Here is a 17,634-nt window from a genome sequence, read left to right as displayed (position 1 = left end):
GCAGACACATGCTTCGATTATTTGCAACTTCTGGTTTATGACATAGCAACTGAGTTAGCTTGAAGCTCTGCTCAGCCAAATCCATTCTCACATCTGTGTTTAGCCCATTATCGCATTGACTCACTCCTGTGCATTAATAACACCTGTGGCATCTGGCGCAGCTCAGAGGGGTATAAATGGGGCTACTGTTGTAGGGATGCGTCAGTTGAAAACCAACAGCCATCAAGTACAAGATGTTCTTTAAAGTCGGTAGCTTCCTAGTGGTGGCCACAGCCTTAGTAGGCCTCGTTGCCTCTGTGGACTACTGCGCCCTGCCTACCTGCCTGGACAAGCACATTGCCTGCAACAATAAAGGAGTAAGTGTCGAATCCATCCCTGTAGCAATCCAATACAAATGTAGACATCCTGTAGAACTTTAGCGAGAACTGCCCCAAGGATGTGCGTGAGGTGAATATGCAGCCCCATGAGAAGTTGATCCTGACCTTGTTCAATGAGCTGCGCAACACAGTTGCTGGTGGCGCCATTGAGGGATTGCCCAAGGCAGCGCGCATGGCCAAGATGACCTGGTGCGAGGAACTGGCCCACCTGGCTCTATATAACGTGAAGACCTGCCAGTCCCTTCCCGATAAGTGCCGCAGTACGGAACGCTTCGCCTACGCTGGCCAGAACAATGCCATGTTCAGCTACAGCGGTGCCGAGTCCGAATACACCGATGCGGAGATTATTAAGGAGCAGATCGAGAACTGGTTTAAGCAGCGTGCCAATGCTTCCCCTGAGATCTTGGCCAGCTTCCCAGAAGACTTGCCCAACAAGAATGTGGCCAAGTTCACCATTGCCGTGGCAGAGAAGAATACCCATTTGGGTTGTGCAGCGGTGCGCTTCTCTCGCGACTACTACAACCACTTCGTGCTCACCTGTAACTTTGCCACTACCAACGTGATTGGCCAGCCCGTGTATACACCCGGCGACAAGGCCACCTCTGGTTGCAAGAACCGATATGGCGCCGCCTTTGACTATCCCAATCTGTGCTATGCCAAGGAGATCTACGACAACGAGAAGGTTGTGCCCGACATTAAGGTTCTCTAAGGAACATTAATATTACAGAGAATTTAAATACATTGATAGTCACATATATTAATATCATTACTTAATCAATAATAAAGAGCAACCGAAGATCCAAATCCACCTTGAAGATTGATTTGAGTTACCAAACATTAGTTTAATTTACTATTTTCTATTGAGCTTACTTTATTTCATATTGTAATGGATACGTATTCAAATACTGCCTATAATTAGGGGCACTTCACTTCATACTTTATTAGTTAAGGAACACTAAAAGCAGAGACATTCAAGGAGGGCTTTCCTAGTCAAGGCCTATTCAATGTTAGCTAACTGATGGGAACCTTTGACATTTATAGATCCTATTCCCTTATATAACAAGATTTAAAATTGTTTTTAGTTTTATAAGGTCATCTTTTATTGAGCCAACCGTGCCGTGACAAAGACGGCAGAAGTCAACACATAAATCACCGAGTAAACGGATCTTATCTTGTATTGATTGATCGATACAAAATAAGGATAAATGTTTAGGCGGTAGAAGCGGCGGCAGCAGCAGCGGTGGTAGCAGCTGCCTCCTCCTTGAGGCGATCCTTTTTGAGTGGACCCATGAAGGCCAACTTGTCGGCAGGGGTCTGGAAGCGACCATGACCCATCTTGGATGAGGTGTCGATGAACTTCAGCTTAATCTGTTCCAGCGCCGAACGTTTGGTGTGGCGCAGCAAAGACTTGCGCAGAGTAATGACGCGCTTCTTGGAGCCAATGCAGCAACCCTTAATCATGACGAAGTCGTTGTTGACCTCACCGTAATGGGGGAAGCCACCCATAGGGGTAATGCTCTTGTCGGTCAAATCGTACTCCGTGGAAGCGTTGTTCTTGATGACCTAAAAATAGAGTATACATTAATCGACTAGCCACTGAAGCAAAGCAGTTAGTTTTCAGAGTGTGATCAGTCCTATCATTATAGATATCACGGTTAATCAAGCTTTTTTGATTTTCGATGTCGTTATTTAAAAGGTTTTTATCATCATTGAAGTTTTTTTTTTTTGGTGCAACTGTGAGATGCTTACCTTGCCATCCTGGGTGTGAATGCCAGCCCCGATGCGGTAGATTTTCTTGTTGATCTCGGTACGATGATGATAACCCTTCTGACCAGCACGTGCCACAGTTGTGGACACACGGGATGGATGCCAGGCACCGATACAGGCGACCTTGCGCAGACCCTTGTGCGTCTTGCGGGGCAGTTTCTTTGTGTGCCAACGCGAGGTGACACCCTTGAATCCTTTGCCCTTGGTCACGCCCACACAATCGACCATCTCATCTTGGCCGAACACATTGCTGACCTGGATGGGCTTCTCAAGGTGCTCACGCACCCACTTGACCTTATCCTCAATGGAGCCACCGTTCAGCTGGATCTCCATGATGTGGGCCTTCTTTTGGCGTTGTTTAATCAGGCGGATCTGAAGATCAAGAAATAAGTATACCGGTTAAAATCAAATTTTAATTACATATGTAGAGACTGTGCGTGATATGGTTTAACCGCGCGCTCATCGCCTGAACGGCTGCGCACCGTTACTGGAATATATCAAGCATCGCCACCCGAAGGGCAATTTAATCTACGACGTTGCATCCATAAACTGTGCATCGACAAATCACAGCGCGAATGCTTTTTAGGGCAGGCGCACCGGCCGGCCGTGAGGCACAGTCGGCGCAACAAGACCAAGGACGTCGTGCATTTAAGGATTCAAACCAATAGTATATATTTACCTGCGAATGGGCAATCACACGGATGACCTTGCAGTAACGCAACATCTTACGGAAATCGTTTTCGATGCTCTTTTTGCCCAAGTCATCGGTCCATTTCTTGCTGGCCTTGGTGAAAGCCTTCTTCTTCTCGCTCTTGTACCTGATTGGAACGAAGTTTGGAGTTGGAGAATTAATACAATGCCGTGCCGATTCTATCAATGGAGCGCCATGTATCAAGTCTGTGCGGGGCGAGAGACAAAACGGGAAGCACACCTCATCGCTTATTAAATTAGCGAGCGGAGATGACAATCTTCCATGACGTGCTCACTCATCAATTGGACACAAAGGCCAAGTGCAGCTTACACGACTTGCATTGATTTGAAAAGCTCTCTCAGCGAACTGATCGAAGAACTTTATGATTTTCATTCAAGTTAGTAAAAATCAAACTAAGAAAATCACATCGCACACGCAGCTTTAAGTAAAGTTTTGCACTTTGCAACTGTGTTCAGAAGGAAGGCAACAGTATGGTAAAAAAAAGATTTTCGACAAAGTCATTCAGATACCAAATTCTCATCATACAGAAGCAAAGAAACCCAACAACTTGTAACCACGTGTGCAATTCATGAAAAAAGAAAATGGCGTCTGGAATTTAGGTACATACCAGTTCTTGTAGAAGCGGCGACGGCACTCCTCGGACAGATGCTGTGCCCAGACATTGACCAAAGCACGCAGGCCGAATGGAGTCTCAATGTAGCCGACAGCGCCAACAGCAATCATTGGCGGTGTCTCCAAAATGGTGACAGCCTCGACGACCTCCTTCTTGTTGATCTCTATATTACAAGAAATTTAAAAACCAAGGTTAGGCACGTGCGTGTTAACCAAAAATCTTTATTTTTTAGTTGCGAGTCAGTCCGCCCTAGTTAATTGATAATCACGGTAGATCATATGTGTTCTAACCATAAAATTTTAACTGTTTCTCATCATGGAAAATTGGCTAGACATAAATATGTATGTATATTTTCTTATACTTACTTGATCCAGGGCGATCGGCCTCACGCACAATGTGGGTCATACCGGCTTTGTAGCCGATGAAGCAAGTCAGATGCACTGGCTTGGTGGCATCATCCTTGGGGAAAGCCTTAACCTTGCCACGATGGCGGGATGAGCGCTTCTTGGGGTAGAAGGCCATAGAGCCATGACGAGGTGCAGAAAACTTACGATGCGACTGTAGATATGAGTAATCCCGGTTAATTAATTGATTGAGTTTAATTGAATTTTAGTTTGAGGTTATGTGTGAAAATGCACGTGTCAGCTATAAAAAAATTATTTGGTAGGCCCGTCTCTTTTTTTTTTTTTTAATATATATAAATTTACATTTCTTTATCATTTCTCAATCAAATTAACAAACGTTCATTATTTTAAATGCCATTTTTTTTATTATTATAGTTATTTTACTATCAGAGCACCACTCACCATGACGTCCGTTCAATTCAGACGCTGAAATAGAAAGAAAGGAAATTAATCTTCTAAACGCAAAGTCGGCTACGCTTGCTATATGTAGTGCTGCCAACCATACACAAAACGAGTGAAGTTGGCGTCGTTTACAACATTCTGCCAGACGAGTGGTTACCCTGCCAACTTGCGGCAATTTAATCAAATTAACCAACACTTATAAAAAAAAATTGGCGCCGGCAGTTTGTTGTATTGCTCCATCGTAATAAAAGTAGTAAAATAGTTAATAAAAATGAGAGCAACAACGGAACCCGACCACAGCATATTGATGAGTGAACCCATTAGCTGCTTCGAAATATGTGAAAATGACTTCGCCTATAATCTAATCTGCGTAGCCCAACAAAAACATCTTTCCTTGATACTTATTGGTCTACCGGCAAGTAATAAAAAAATAAAGCAATGAAATATTTAACAATATGGCATTTTTATCGTTAGGAAGAGAGCGGGACATTTGTATGGAATCATGTGCAAGAGATGGAGATACTGGATGAAGATGCACGATGTTTCAGAATCGCCTTTTCACCGGACACCTCGCTTAACTGTACGCCAAATAAAGTCACTGTGTGCGCCTCAATTGGCAAGGGCAATTTGGCACTGTTTCACACGAATTTGAATGAGGTGAACAGCGTGCAATACCTGCGTGGACACAGCAGCTACATCAATGACACTGCGTGGGTCTGCGATGGCGAGTTGCTGGCTTCTGTCAGCGACGATTTCACATGCAAGTTTTGGAATATCGCGTCGAGTTTGGAGAACGTTATTACGTTTTGCCTTTCTTCGGCGGGTATGTCCATTAAAAGCCACCCAGAGGATCCCAGCAAGGTGCTTGTGGCAGAGAAGCGTGGTAGGTAATACCTATCAGTCTGAGCTGCAGCCATATTATCATATTTGCTTTTAGGGATAATCCATCTATATAATGTACGTAGCAAGCAAACAGTAGTCTCTGTCGAATCACCAAAATTTCCACTGATGTCTGCTGATTGGGCAAGCAACAATCGGCTTTTTGTTACAGCCTTGGCTGGTGGCGACATTGTCACCTGGGATTTAAGCCGTCCATTTGCACCTGCTGACATAAAGCAGGTGCATGAGGACGGAGGCCGTATTGTACGTTTTGCTCCAGGTAGCTCTGAGATTGCGATAGCCACCATTGGACGGCCGGATCTTACGATGAAAGTTTTCGTGGGCAAGTCAACTGTACCGCTTATTGAGTCGCCTTTAAAGACGTACGGCGGTCTGGCGTGGCATCAGCGTTTACCATACATCTGCGCAGTGTCCGATAAAAAGTTATGTTTTTGGAAGGTACAAATTAAATAATTAAAATATCAATAAAGAGACTTTCAAGTACTGGAAATGCTTTTGTTAATTCCAATACTCGTCACACTGCCCATTAAGTATTTATTTTGGTTTAAGTGATAAAATTGTAAAATTAAAATAGAAATCGCTTAATTTCTTAATCAAATTTATATTCTTGAAATAGTTGGCTGGATTGCCAACTAGTATTTTTGTTTCATTCTTTTGGTATTTTTATAATTTTGTCTAACGGTCACACTGGCTGTATTATTTTGTGGTTTACCAAGTTAAAAGATCGCAAAAAGTGCAAACCGGCTGTTAAACTAAAAACTTAAGATGTCCGCCGCTGAAACTCAGGTGTCTAGTTTACCCATGCCACCGGAGCGTTACATCAGCAACTATACAGATGAAAACATTAGGAGAAATCGAGCACCGCGTCCTCCACCACCACCGTCGCAGCATGAAGTTTACAGTATGTTTGGAATTCAGTACAACAACGACGAGATGATACGCTCACTAGAGTCGCAAAACATCAAGCGTCTAATACCCATACACTTCGATCGCCGCAAGGAGCTCAAGAAACTGAATCACTCGCTGCTCGTTAACTTCTTGGATCTAATTGACTTTTTGATACTAAACCCCGATAGCCCAAGGCGCACAGAGAAAGTGAGCAGTTCGACAATGTTAATTGAAACAATAATACATATGTATTATAAAATTACAGATTGATGACATTAGTCTGCTCTTTGTCAATATGCACCACCTTTTGAATGAGTTCCGTCCGCATCAAGCGCGCGAGACGCTACGCGTGATGATGGAAATGCAGAAGAGGCAGCGGGTAGAAACAGCTACACGTTTCCAGAAACATCTGGAGCGTGTACGTGATATTGTTAATAGTGCTTTCGCAGCACTGCCAACACTTTACGATGACGATGAGCATGGTGGAGCGAAGATCAAAATGGAAGTTGATCCCCTAGAATCGAATGTTGCAGCCAAAAATGATCCTAGCTATCAGCATGATCGCATGATGTGCAAATTGGTGGATTCCATTGACTGATAGATTGACTGGAATAAGCGAAATTTTACCCAAATGCAGCGGAGACACATTTTTAGTAACATATGTATGCCTAGGCTAAACTGAAATATATGTATACATAGATATAGTCGAGTCTCCATAATTCGTACCCCGCTAAATCGAAAACCTCAATAATTCGTAAGAAATTGGTGGTCCCTTGAAAAAACTTTAATTCGTAAAAATCCCATACATTTTGGTCCCCTCGTTAATTCGTAATTTTTCTGCCTACTCGGCCATGATCTTGCCTCTTATGAATCGTTTCGAAACCTCTTATAATTCGTAATTTCGTTTCGTAATCTCTTGTAATTCGTAATTCTTGATTTTTCAGTTAAACTAGCGTTAGGCTGCAAACAATGCGCACTGAGACGAAGATGAAGACGAAACGCAAGCTTTAACCGCTGCTTTTTGGACAACGAATTTTTTTTGCAACTTGTCTTGTCTTCAGCTTTGTCTTCATCTTCGTCTTCGTCTCAGCGCGCACTATGTTTGCAGCCTTACATACATACATACAGTTTGGCAAGAAAGTGTTTACACACAGGAAAATTTTTTTAATTTTTTGCTTAGAAGCGAAATAAAAACAGTAAGAATATGAATTTAAAAAAAAAAAACTTTAATGAAAATAGTAAGTAAGTGAAAGTAAGTGAAAAAAATTAACAAAATGTTTCCATTAACAAAAGAAAATAACAAAAACATATGTAGATCTCGCAGACTATTATGCATAGCGCCTTTATGTCGCTTCATGTGCGAAATGTTCTCTCTATTGGATTTACATTAGTTTGCTCATTTTATTTGAAGCGTGCAGTCGTAAAAATGGCAAGCAACCGTTCTCATAAAACACTATCAATTTCTCAATAACAAGATAATTGCAGCTATTGATAATGGAGCAAAAAAAAAATTGTTGTCGCAAAGGTCCATCAACATTAACTTCAATTCTATATAGAAAGGAATTTATTAGGGGAACACCCGCACGCAGTCAAATAAAGCGTCAAAAACCACCTGAATATCCAAAAGTAGAAAAGTCTTTACTTTTGTGGCTTGCAGAATATCGACAGAAGAATATCTCCATTGGGGGAGAGATTTTAAAAGAAATAGCTTTGTTTTTTGCAAAAGCACTGAATGTTAATAATTTTATTATTATTATTTTGATTTCTTACACCCCGTTAAATGGAAACCTCGGTAAATCGAAAACCTCTATAATTCATAAAAAATTCGGTCCCCTTGCCATTACGAATTATCGAGATTCGACTGTATATATAAACTGTACGATAATTCTACGTGTTCACAATACATTTTTCAATTTTATATTGTATAGCAGAAACACGCATTAGTTTATTTAGATAGATTACCTGCATATGTATTGCTATTTGAAAGTCATTCTCGAAACGAGATATAATTAAATAATTAACGCGCGATCCATATTGTATGTACATACATATATGATCCATACTCTGATTTCGTATGTATGACGCCGAAATGACGTATCTCCTACAACCTACGAAAGTGATGCCTATTTAAGCATTTACTTTTATTATTAGGGGTATTATATATTATTTACATGTATGTAATTGTTTAAACATTCACAGCTGCTAAGTCATCTGGCAACACGCTTATCACGCATTTACCTGCCCCCAAATATAATTTAACTTATGCTATCTTGGTTGCTACCTTTTCGCTTATCATCACTTGTGGGCTGTCGCTGATTAGCAACACATTGTCTCGGCTATGACGAGGACTGGAAGATGTCTAGAAATCTGCCTACAGATCCACATGCTTACAAAAAGTGTTTAACCCATGACTGGCAAAGCATTTTCTGGCTATACGAGTCTAGATAGATAAACGAATATCAGTGTATTAGGGTATAGACTAAAATCGTCTTTGAAGTCGATTTGAGGTATCATGGGACAAAATAATGAAAATGTCTGCTTAATAATTTTAAATATTAATATTATAAAAACAACAGAGTTAATATAAATTTAAAACTAACTTATACTTAAATATTGCCTCCTGGGGTCTTCGATATATCTATGTATATAGTAGAATTTTATTTTGCATAATAAAGAAATATAAGCATAGACTCGATTGGGTCGACTGGTTTGTATTAACAATAAAACAATTCTTGTATAATTCATTAGAGAAATATTATAAGCGAATACGGTTATTTCAATTTGAATCCATTCATAATCTTTATGAGAAGCTTGTGTAAGATTTGTTATCTTTGATAAGAATGTGTTAATGATCTGGAAATGAATCTTTAAATTTGTCAAGATGTAATAAAAGCTCTGTGCCATTCAGAAGACTTCGTCATTCGCTGGCAGAAAACGCGTAGAGCTGGAAGTGCTCGGAAATAGTGAAATAGAAAGACATCTGTGATAAATTAATATACTATAGTGCATATTGACTGAGACATTTCAATTGACTTGTAACATAAATTACTTCATTTAAAAAATAATTATCATTCCCTGATCGAGCAAAGGGCATTAGGCAGTAGAACAATATGGCCGAGAAAAATATTGAAAATGTGAATCGTGATAAAGAAGAAGGTAAAAGTTCGTGACACAATGATATATAAATTAAAAAAAGATCCTAAAAAAAAAAAAAAAACTTTTTAAAAATAATACTCGTAGGAGCTAGTAAAACTATTCACTTAATTTACAATATTATTCGGAATCATATTTAAAATTGTGTATGAAAAAAGATAAAAATAAAAATAAAGAATAATAAAAGAATATATATTATATGTATGTAGATGAAAAATAAAGCGACGACGGCATACGGCATACGTTTTTTGTATACTATGGAAAAATTTTGTAATTAAAAAACTGAGTGTTAAAGTGGTTTATAAAGACAACTAAAAAAAATTTCAAATCATATGTTTCATTTCATTAAATCCCGTTTAGCTAATAGACTTTAATAAATTATGAACAGTGTTTAGTTTAGATTCGCCAAATGGCGCTTCAACAGTTTTGCTACTTCGTCTTAGAAGCGAAGCGCATCGTATTAAGGCGTGAAATGTTAGGTTTGAGTTCGACTTTCTGAGCAGCAAGGACGGAATCAAATATTTTGAATTCTTTTGTTTCTTATTTTTACACCCTGAACCCAAAAAACCCTGAAAAAATAGGAAGTCAGGGTAAATTTGTTTTTATTTTTGTGAAAAAGTATGTAACAGGTGGATGGAAGCATTGCAGACCGTCCGTCCGTATGAGTGCGTCAATCTCAGAAGATACAAAAACTAAAGAGCTAAAATTTGGCATACATATTCGTGTACACCACCTGCAGCATAAGTTTGTATTATTATTATTATAAATCATCCGATAACTTTTTTATCAGGAATTATATAAAAATTGATTTTGTTTTTTTCAGCCTCGTTTGAATACTATTAGACCTGGAGACTTCAGATTAACTGTGTATATACATACGATGAATACAAACATTTTGTAATCTGAAAAGATTAATTAAGATTGTATGTCTACAAAAGAAATTATTCAACAAATAAATTCACATTCCACTTCAGCGCAGCCCAAGCGCAGTCGTGAGCAGTTAGCAGAGCGCGTTTTTAAACATGCGTGCGGATGCATGTGTATGTATGTGTGCATAAAAGAAGTGCTAAATTATTAGAATACTCGATTGGAGGGTTCAGGGTATCTTCTAGTCGAGCAGTCTCGACTGGAGCACTTTTACTTGTTTTAGTTTTGTTAATTTACAGAGTAACATAATGGACTATCTAATGAAGATATTAGCCCTAGGATTTTTGAAACATTTTATAGTTACCATAGTGGTTTTTAAGTGAGTATTTAGGACTTAGCTTAGGCATTTAGTGTAAATATGTTCATTTCATCTAATATATATTTTTAAATTCATTTATCGAAATTGAAATTTTGAACCTTTGAAATATTGATTATAAATTTTTCTCATTTACAATATTTGTTGTTAGAGTTAAGTTAAGCTAAGTAGCTTATGAAGTGTGAATGAGTATTCTGCAGTTAGTAACGCCTGACTGCAACGTTCTTACTTGTTTTTAAAAAGTTTTTTTGCTTTATTATTTTTACATTTTATTTCTAACATTGCTATAAAAACATTTGAAAGTACAAATAGAAATAGATTGCTTTCAAGTTTTAATTCAATTAAAAAATTTTCAGACATCGATTTGGATGACGATATAGATGGCAATTCAAAGAGCACAGTGGTAACCAGAACTTCCTCTCCACAGGACGAGCCCGCAGACTTTGATACGGCCATTACATCTTCCGGCTTTGGCCGCTTCAATCTGATTCTGCTGATCATCGCGATACCGGCGACTTGTGCGAATATGTTTGAGTCGACGACGATGTCGTACATATTGCCTATAGCCGAGTGTCATCTGCATTTAACGCTGACCGACAAGGGTATTTTGAATGCCTGCGCATATGCGGGTATGATCGTTTCCGCCATACCCTGGGGCTATTTGGCCGACACGAAGGGCCGCCGCATTGTCCTCGTCTACGGCTATTTGTTGACCTCGATTTGCGTATTTGGTAGCGCGCTGAGTCAAAATTTCGTCATGTTGGTGACGTTCAAGTTCTTTGGCGGACTCATGTAAGTAAACTGCCGCTACCTACAATATTTGCTTAGCTGGGAATTTACTAAGCTAACTAACTGCCACTACTTAGTGTCAACGGCCCCTCAGCTGTGCTCTACTCTTATCTGTCAGAGATGCACGGACCCAAGTACCGATCTCAAGTGCTCTTGATTGTGGGCATGATTGTGAGCGCTGCCATTTTGTTCTTGCCAATGTTGGCCTGGGCCACATTTTCGCAGCCCTGGGACTTTGTGCTCTTTGGCAGTCTAAACAGTAAGTTGAAGATAAATATAAGTAGGCTCGACTAGCTCGAAACTATGTATATTTCCGTTCAGTTCACAGCTGGCAAATCTTTTTGCTGATTTGCGGGTTGCCCAGTCTAATAAGTGGCCTCATTATGTGTCTGATGCCCGAGAGTCCGAGATATTTAATGGGTCAGGGTCGCAATACGGAGGCTTTGCTGGTGCTACAAAAGATCTATGCGATCAATACAGGCCAGCCAAAGGAGAACTATCCTGTGAGTGCGATTTCCAACAACGAAAAATAAAAAGTATATTGAAATTTATTGTTGTATGCATGCCAGGTGAAGGCCCTTGTCTTAGAGGTACCCAATCGTGCTGCCCACAAAGGCGAGGCTATTTACACCGTAGAGGAGAAACCAGAAGCTCCAAAAACCAAATCGTCGCGCAGCCTGCTGGAGAGCCTACGCTCCGGCATGCAACAGATCAAGCCCATGTTCCACAAGCCACTGCTGAGCCTCTCGCTCCGCTGCTACACGATGCAGTTCTGCATGTTTCTGGGCATGAACACCATCCGACTCTGGCTGCCGCAGCTGTTCTCCTCCATGGCCGATTATCAGGAAGAACATGCAGATGACCAAGCTTCGGCCACTATGTGTACAATTCTCGATTACAGCGTAAATCGAACAGCCGAAACGTTGACGAACTATCAAAGCGCTTGTGCTGAGGTGAGACTGTGACCATTTCTTATCTGTTTTAATCAGTCCTGATTCGAGCTAAGATAATTCGCTTATCAAGCCTCATCATTTAATCTTTTATTTCGCTGCATCACTCCGACTTTGTCTGTTTTCTCTTCGTCGATTTAATCTCTATCTCTTTTAAAGACTCCAAATATTTCAATAGATATGTATTTGAATAACATCATCGTCGCCGCGTGTGGATTTGGTGGCTATTTCTTTGCTGCTGCTATCATACGTCTAGCAGGTGCAAAACGCATGTTAAGTAAGTGGCATATTTACATTAAAATAACATTTATTGAAATGAAAATGAGTATATAAGTAGAAAATACATTTTCTTTGGAAGAAGCGTAAAATGATTCTAATATCAGCTCTATACTGTGCTTTTGTTTATCCATGTATATATTTTTATTTGCATATAAAATATCGTATAATTATCTGTCTATCTATCTTTCGTTTAGCCTACGGTCTGTTCATCTCCGGAATTCTCGGAATAGGCCTGTATTGGTCCGTAAATAGTGTGATGACAATTGCCCTATCCTCTGCCTATGTCACTGTAGGCGGAATAGCTGTCTCGTCTCTTCTGGGCGCTGTTGTTTCGCTCTTTCCTACTCAATTACGGTAAGATATGCCGTATTCCGCATTACTCTAGTGTATATGCGATCAAATACAAATTAAAATTCATATCTTTTTCTAGCTCCTTGGTGGTGGCCATAGCCATGATGTGTGGTCGCTTGGGCGCGCTGTCTGGAAATCTACTATTTCCGATCTTAATACAGATCGGCTGTATCCCGCCATTTGTGATGGTCGCATTTGTCATGCTGTGTAAGTTGTTATACTCATTCACGAAAGTAAACTGTTGAAATTTTTCTAATCCGCCCACTAGTGGTACGATTCTATAAAGATTGATGAAGTTTATATGTCTATTAATATGTCTACGTGCACTAAGTGGAAAATCGGATATAGAATATGTAGGAAAATTTTCAAATTCTCTAGTTATTTAATTATATCTCCTACACTTTTAGAGCTAGAGCTTCAAAATGTTAAATGTAGACTTATATGTAATTTATATAATTTCGATTTTTTGTTGTAGTTTACCCCCCACCCCTATATTCAACCCCTGACCATCACCTTTCTAAAAGGTGTATTTCAAATATTACAGACTTGTACTTTGGCATATATGTACATGAACTTGAATATTATCGTAGCGACCTGAAAGTTTCATGAGCATAGCCCATCCCTATGTTTTTCAGTATTTTTTAGTGTAAGCAGAAAGACTCGAAGAATAAATGTAAAATATCAATTCTTCGAATGGTTCAGGAGTTTTCGTAGTTGAGCAGTCTCGACTAAAGCTTTCTTACTTGTTTTTCAATTATAATATATATTATACTATTATAATATTCACTAAAATAATAATGGGTGATCGTATGCATAAAAGGCGCACATAAATTGCTATTACTTATGTACATATATATTTTGTGTTCGTTGTATATGATAGAAATTGCACAAAAAGTGTGTTTTATATGTATATCTAAATTGTTTATTTTTTGTTTTTATTTCCAGTTGCTGCTGTGCTGTCTATTTTTATTCCCAATCCAACGAAGGCGGTTTTCGCTTAAATAGTTAATAGCTTTTTTGTAGCTTTTAAGTATTCAAATAAATATTGCTTAGGACATCGTGTAGATAATGTAGAATAGTAGTCATTCTTCTCATGGCCTATAACATGTATTTATAGAGAACAAATTTGTATATTTGAAGGCTTTTTGCTTTCAGTTATTTTAAAAGTGATTGTTTTATATCTTAGTTAGTTATCTTAGTGCTTAGTTTTCTATGTATAACATGTTAATCTTGTAATATATGTAATTGTAGACCTATACATTTATTTGTTCACTCAATATAGCTACTCAAGTCGTCTCTAATATTATTTTGTGAATCAAGATCATTTCGATAAATTATAGAACTGCATTGAAAAACATTCGGGTGCATCAAAAGCTTCATTGTCGCACAAGCGTGACAGCTGATATTGTCGTTTGGGTAAAAAGCCCGAATTTTTGACATTAATTGTCCCTGAAAAGATAGAGGCTTGAAATTTTGTATATGTCGTGTCTTCACAATATTATAAACATCGTGTTATCACTATTATAAGCATAGTGTCATCTATATATTTCAAGGTTAAGAACGTAAAGAGATAAGAATAAAATGTACTTCGCAACAACGCTTAACCCCTTATATGGCCGTGTTGCATATCTGCAACATACCCTTTAAAATGTATTTTTTCGCAATGCAAATCGAAAAAATCGAATGTGGCTTTTTGTTGTACTTCTGAAACATACGCATTTTATATACATATAATTTGCTTTGGGCACTCTTCTAGATGTTTTGTAAAACATATGTTCACTTTCCCGCCAATTTTGTGAGAAGCAAATGTTGTGTGGGCTGATAAAATTGTGTTGCAAAATTTTATTAAAAATATAGATATTTCTTTACGAAATACTTAAGAAAAACAAGTAAGAAAGCTCTAGTCGAGACTGCTCGACTACGAGATCCCCTGAACCCTAAAAGCAACTGATATTTCCATAATAATTAGCCCACACCCACACACACACACGAATACAAACAAACATATGCACACACACACGCATACGAACAAACAAATGCACACACATACACATACAGGGGGTGTATATAGGGGTGGGCGGTAAATTTTAACAAAAACCGAAATTGTCTAAAATACGTCTTAATATACATTTTAAATTTGGAGATTCTAGCTTAAAAGATGTAGGAGATATAATTTTGGAAGTGATCTTCGATAAGGTTTTTTATCGATAAAAGGTATCGCAATGAGTTATCGTTTTTTAGTAATAAACTCGATATGCGCGCTGTATATACGGACATTTAAAAAAAAAGTTGAAGTCTCTAGCTCTTATATCTTCTGAAATCGACGCGTTCAAACTTACGGACAGACGGACGGACGGACGGACGGATGGACAGACAGACGGACAGGGCTAAATCAGCTCGTCGCCCTGATCAACAATATATATACTTTTTGGGGTCTGCCACGCCTCCTTCTGCCTGTTACATACATTTTAACAAAACCATTATACCCTGATTTCCCATTTTCAATGGGTTCAGGGTATAACAAAGGTAAATATGTTTCCAATGCGTGGGTTATCAAGTTTTCATGTTTCTTGTTGTGTATTGTGTGTAGATTCGAAAAATCGGTATGTTGCAGAAATACATCAAACAACTATTCGAAGTTATATTGTGCCGAATTTATTTTGTTGTACATATATGTATATGCTACATGGAGTATTCCTGTTTATATTATATGTTTTTATGTGTTTATGTTGGTTTTATGTTGTTATATATCATAGAACTTGTCTTGGGTCTGTTGTATGTGTTTTTTGAGACTACATATATACAAATAGCACATCGCAGGAAATATGACAAGAAAAGGCTTAAAACCTTCACAGGTTGAAAGTTATTTTAACAGTTTAGATAGCGAGGATGAACTTGACTTTTCTGCTGATGAGGATAGCGATTTTTATCCAGATGAGAAAGAAGCAAGAAGTACGGATGAAGATGACATCGATGACCAAAATCCACCGAGTAATGCCTTAGACGTTTCAAACTCAAACCTCATGGATGATTCTAAACCAAATGTTACCAGTAATGACCCTGATCTGAAATGAAAGTTGCTACGCAGTTTAATTTTGAACGAAAATCAACTGCAGTTTCTCGGGAGTACTATGTTGCATCCGGAACTAATGGAACTATCAGAGCCAATCCAATTTTTTTGGTATCTTTTTCCAAAAAACCTGTTTGATGAAATTACAATCGAAACAAATCTTTATATTCGGCAAAAAGACCCTAACGCAAATGTCAATTTGACGTCCTTATATATTCGACAGTTTGTTGGATTAATATTATACATGTCAATTTCGCGTCTTCCAAGAATTACTCAATATTGGTCAGCTATAATTGGAGTGCCAGCGATACAGAATATTATGTCGCAAAAAACATTTGAGATGATTAGGCGTCACATTCACTTTAACCACCATGACAATGTCCTGCCATTGTCACACTCCTGTCATGATCGGCTATTCAAAATCAGGCCAATAATAGATGAACTAAACAAAAATTTAAAAAAAGTTCCTATGGAACAATTTTTGTGTGTTGATGAACAGATATGTTCAACAAAGGCTAAGAACCACATGAAAAGGTACAGACCCAACAAGTCTCAAAAATGGGGCTATAGGATTTTTGTACTTAGCGGTAATTAAGGCTTCTGTTACAAATTCCAAATAGATAGTGGAAATGAAAATAAAGTACGGCCAAACGAGCCAGATTTGGGTGCGGCATCAAACTGTGCCGTCAGATTGGCTAGAGATATGCCCACGCATCGGAATCATCGATTATACTTTGATAATTATTTCAACTCCTTACCCCTTTTGAAGTACCTGGCGGAAGGAGGAATTCTAGCTTTGGGAACAATAAGAAAAAACCGAATTCCAAACCATAAATCCATTGAGCAGATAAACTTAAAAAAAAATCACGAGGTCCATCAGTGGAATACGTTGCCGACTACGGTGGAGTGGACATTTCCCTAACTTCATGGGAATATAATAGATATATGGGTGGCGTTGATCTCATAGACAGCATAATGGGAAGGTATAAAATTTGGATAAGGAGTAGACGTGGGCAAGTCCGGGTTTTTTTTTCACCTGCTTGTTGTATAAACGAGTGCAAAAAGAAAATGCATCGACAAAAAAACTTTTAAGCTCATCAGAGTTTCGGCTAGACATCGCTGAGGTTTTGAGAAAAATAGACTGGAAAGACTGGAAAAATGAAACTGGAAAGCGAAGTTATTCTGTTGAAAATGAATTGCAGAAAAAAAAAGCAGAGAGGTCCAACTCAACATGTACCAAATCAAATGGTGCGTCAAGGTCAGGTTGGGCATTGGCCAACGTGGACTGACAACAGAAACAGATGCAAATATCCAAACTGCACTGGTTTTTCACAGATAATGTGCGAAAAATGTGGCGTAGCAATCTGCTTTAACAAAAGAAATAAATGTTTCAAAAATTTTCATTTACATTGAAATCGCTCCACTTTTTTACTTAAATGTGTTATATAATTAATTAATAATATTATTAAACTAACTTTGGAAAATATTGGGTTTTACTTCTTACAATGAACTATGAAATACTTCAATTATTTTCACCACAAGCCTATCTGTTGCATACATGCAACAATCCTTAAATAAATGTCTAAAAAAGTACAATTTCAAAAAAAAAGTTGAATTTTTTAATTTTATTTTCTTATCTAATAAAAGAAACCGCGTCAAAATCGGATAGCTGATGGCATTGGATAGCAAAAATATTATATTTAAAATATAATATGACAAACACAAATTGAACTGAC

The 17,634-nt window shown here is 38.3% G+C and overlaps 5 protein-coding genes and 3 non-coding genes across 8 annotated transcripts; 4 read left to right on the top strand and 4 right to left on the bottom strand.

The window, feature by feature from the left end:
- Window positions 1-161: 161 nt before the first annotated feature.
- On the top strand, window positions 162-1,181 carry LOC108650022 (antigen 5 like allergen Cul n 1). The gene is made up of 2 exons (XM_018099150.3): window positions 162-356; window positions 412-1,181. Exons 1-2 carry the CDS (start codon window positions 234-236, stop codon window positions 1,084-1,086), a joined length of 798 nt encoding a protein of 265 aa, XP_017954639.2. The 5' UTR covers window positions 162-233; the 3' UTR covers window positions 1,087-1,181.
- A 268-nt stretch (window positions 1,182-1,449) lies between these two features.
- Window positions 1,450-4,421, bottom strand: RpL3 (ribosomal protein L3). The gene is made up of 6 exons (XM_018098989.2): window positions 4,276-4,421; window positions 3,835-4,027; window positions 3,464-3,632; window positions 2,824-2,962; window positions 2,127-2,516; window positions 1,450-1,940 (listed from the first exon to the last, which is right to left on the bottom strand). The coding sequence occupies exons 1-6, from the start codon at window positions 4,276-4,278 to the stop codon at window positions 1,587-1,589; spliced, it is 1,248 nt and encodes a 415-aa protein (XP_017954478.1). The 5' UTR covers window positions 4,279-4,421; the 3' UTR covers window positions 1,450-1,586.
- LOC149092466 (small nucleolar RNA snoMe28S-A3420) lies at window positions 2,002-2,094 on the bottom strand. Its single transcript, XR_016196301.1, has one exon. It is a non-coding gene; the product is annotated as a small nucleolar RNA snoMe28S-A3420 (small nucleolar RNA).
- LOC115564466 (small nucleolar RNA U83) lies at window positions 3,304-3,382 on the bottom strand. Its single transcript, XR_003980632.1, has one exon. It is a non-coding gene; the product is annotated as a small nucleolar RNA U83 (small nucleolar RNA).
- On the bottom strand, window positions 3,705-3,786 carry LOC115564465 (small nucleolar RNA U43). The gene has a single exon (XR_003980631.1). It is a non-coding gene; the product is annotated as a small nucleolar RNA U43 (small nucleolar RNA).
- A 49-nt stretch (window positions 4,422-4,470) lies between the features above and the next one.
- On the top strand, window positions 4,471-5,665 carry Nup37 (nuclear pore complex protein Nup37). Its single transcript, XM_089265653.1, has 3 exons — window positions 4,471-4,694; window positions 4,754-5,158; window positions 5,213-5,665. Exons 1-3 carry the CDS (start codon window positions 4,547-4,549, stop codon window positions 5,626-5,628), a joined length of 969 nt encoding a protein of 322 aa, XP_089121779.1. The 5' UTR covers window positions 4,471-4,546; the 3' UTR covers window positions 5,629-5,665.
- Window positions 5,666-5,868: 203 nt separating this feature from the next.
- Window positions 5,869-7,931, top strand: MED7 (mediator complex subunit 7). The gene is made up of 2 exons (XM_030390842.2): window positions 5,869-6,270; window positions 6,329-7,931. The coding sequence occupies exons 1-2, from the start codon at window positions 5,941-5,943 to the stop codon at window positions 6,659-6,661; spliced, it is 663 nt and encodes a 220-aa protein (XP_030246702.1). The 5' UTR covers window positions 5,869-5,940; the 3' UTR covers window positions 6,662-7,931.
- An 873-nt stretch (window positions 7,932-8,804) lies between these two features.
- LOC108650799 (uncharacterized) lies at window positions 8,805-13,994 on the top strand. Its single transcript, XM_030388787.2, has 9 exons — window positions 8,805-9,219; window positions 10,816-11,251; window positions 11,326-11,507; window positions 11,570-11,751; window positions 11,818-12,201; window positions 12,358-12,475; window positions 12,672-12,831; window positions 12,908-13,035; window positions 13,774-13,994. The coding sequence occupies exons 1-9, from the start codon at window positions 9,174-9,176 to the stop codon at window positions 13,827-13,829; spliced, it is 1,692 nt and encodes a 563-aa protein (XP_030244647.1). The 5' UTR covers window positions 8,805-9,173; the 3' UTR covers window positions 13,830-13,994.
- Window positions 13,995-17,634: the final 3,640 nt, after the last annotated feature.

This window comes from Drosophila navojoa, chromosome 2, assembly GCF_054131105.1.
Source record: "Drosophila navojoa isolate 15081-1374.11 chromosome 2, UAZ_NAV_1.0, whole genome shotgun sequence".
NCBI lineage: Eukaryota > Metazoa > Arthropoda > Insecta > Diptera > Drosophilidae > Drosophila > Drosophila navojoa.
Note: the sequence above shows the minus strand (reverse complement) of the source record. Positions and strands in the feature narration are given on the sequence as shown.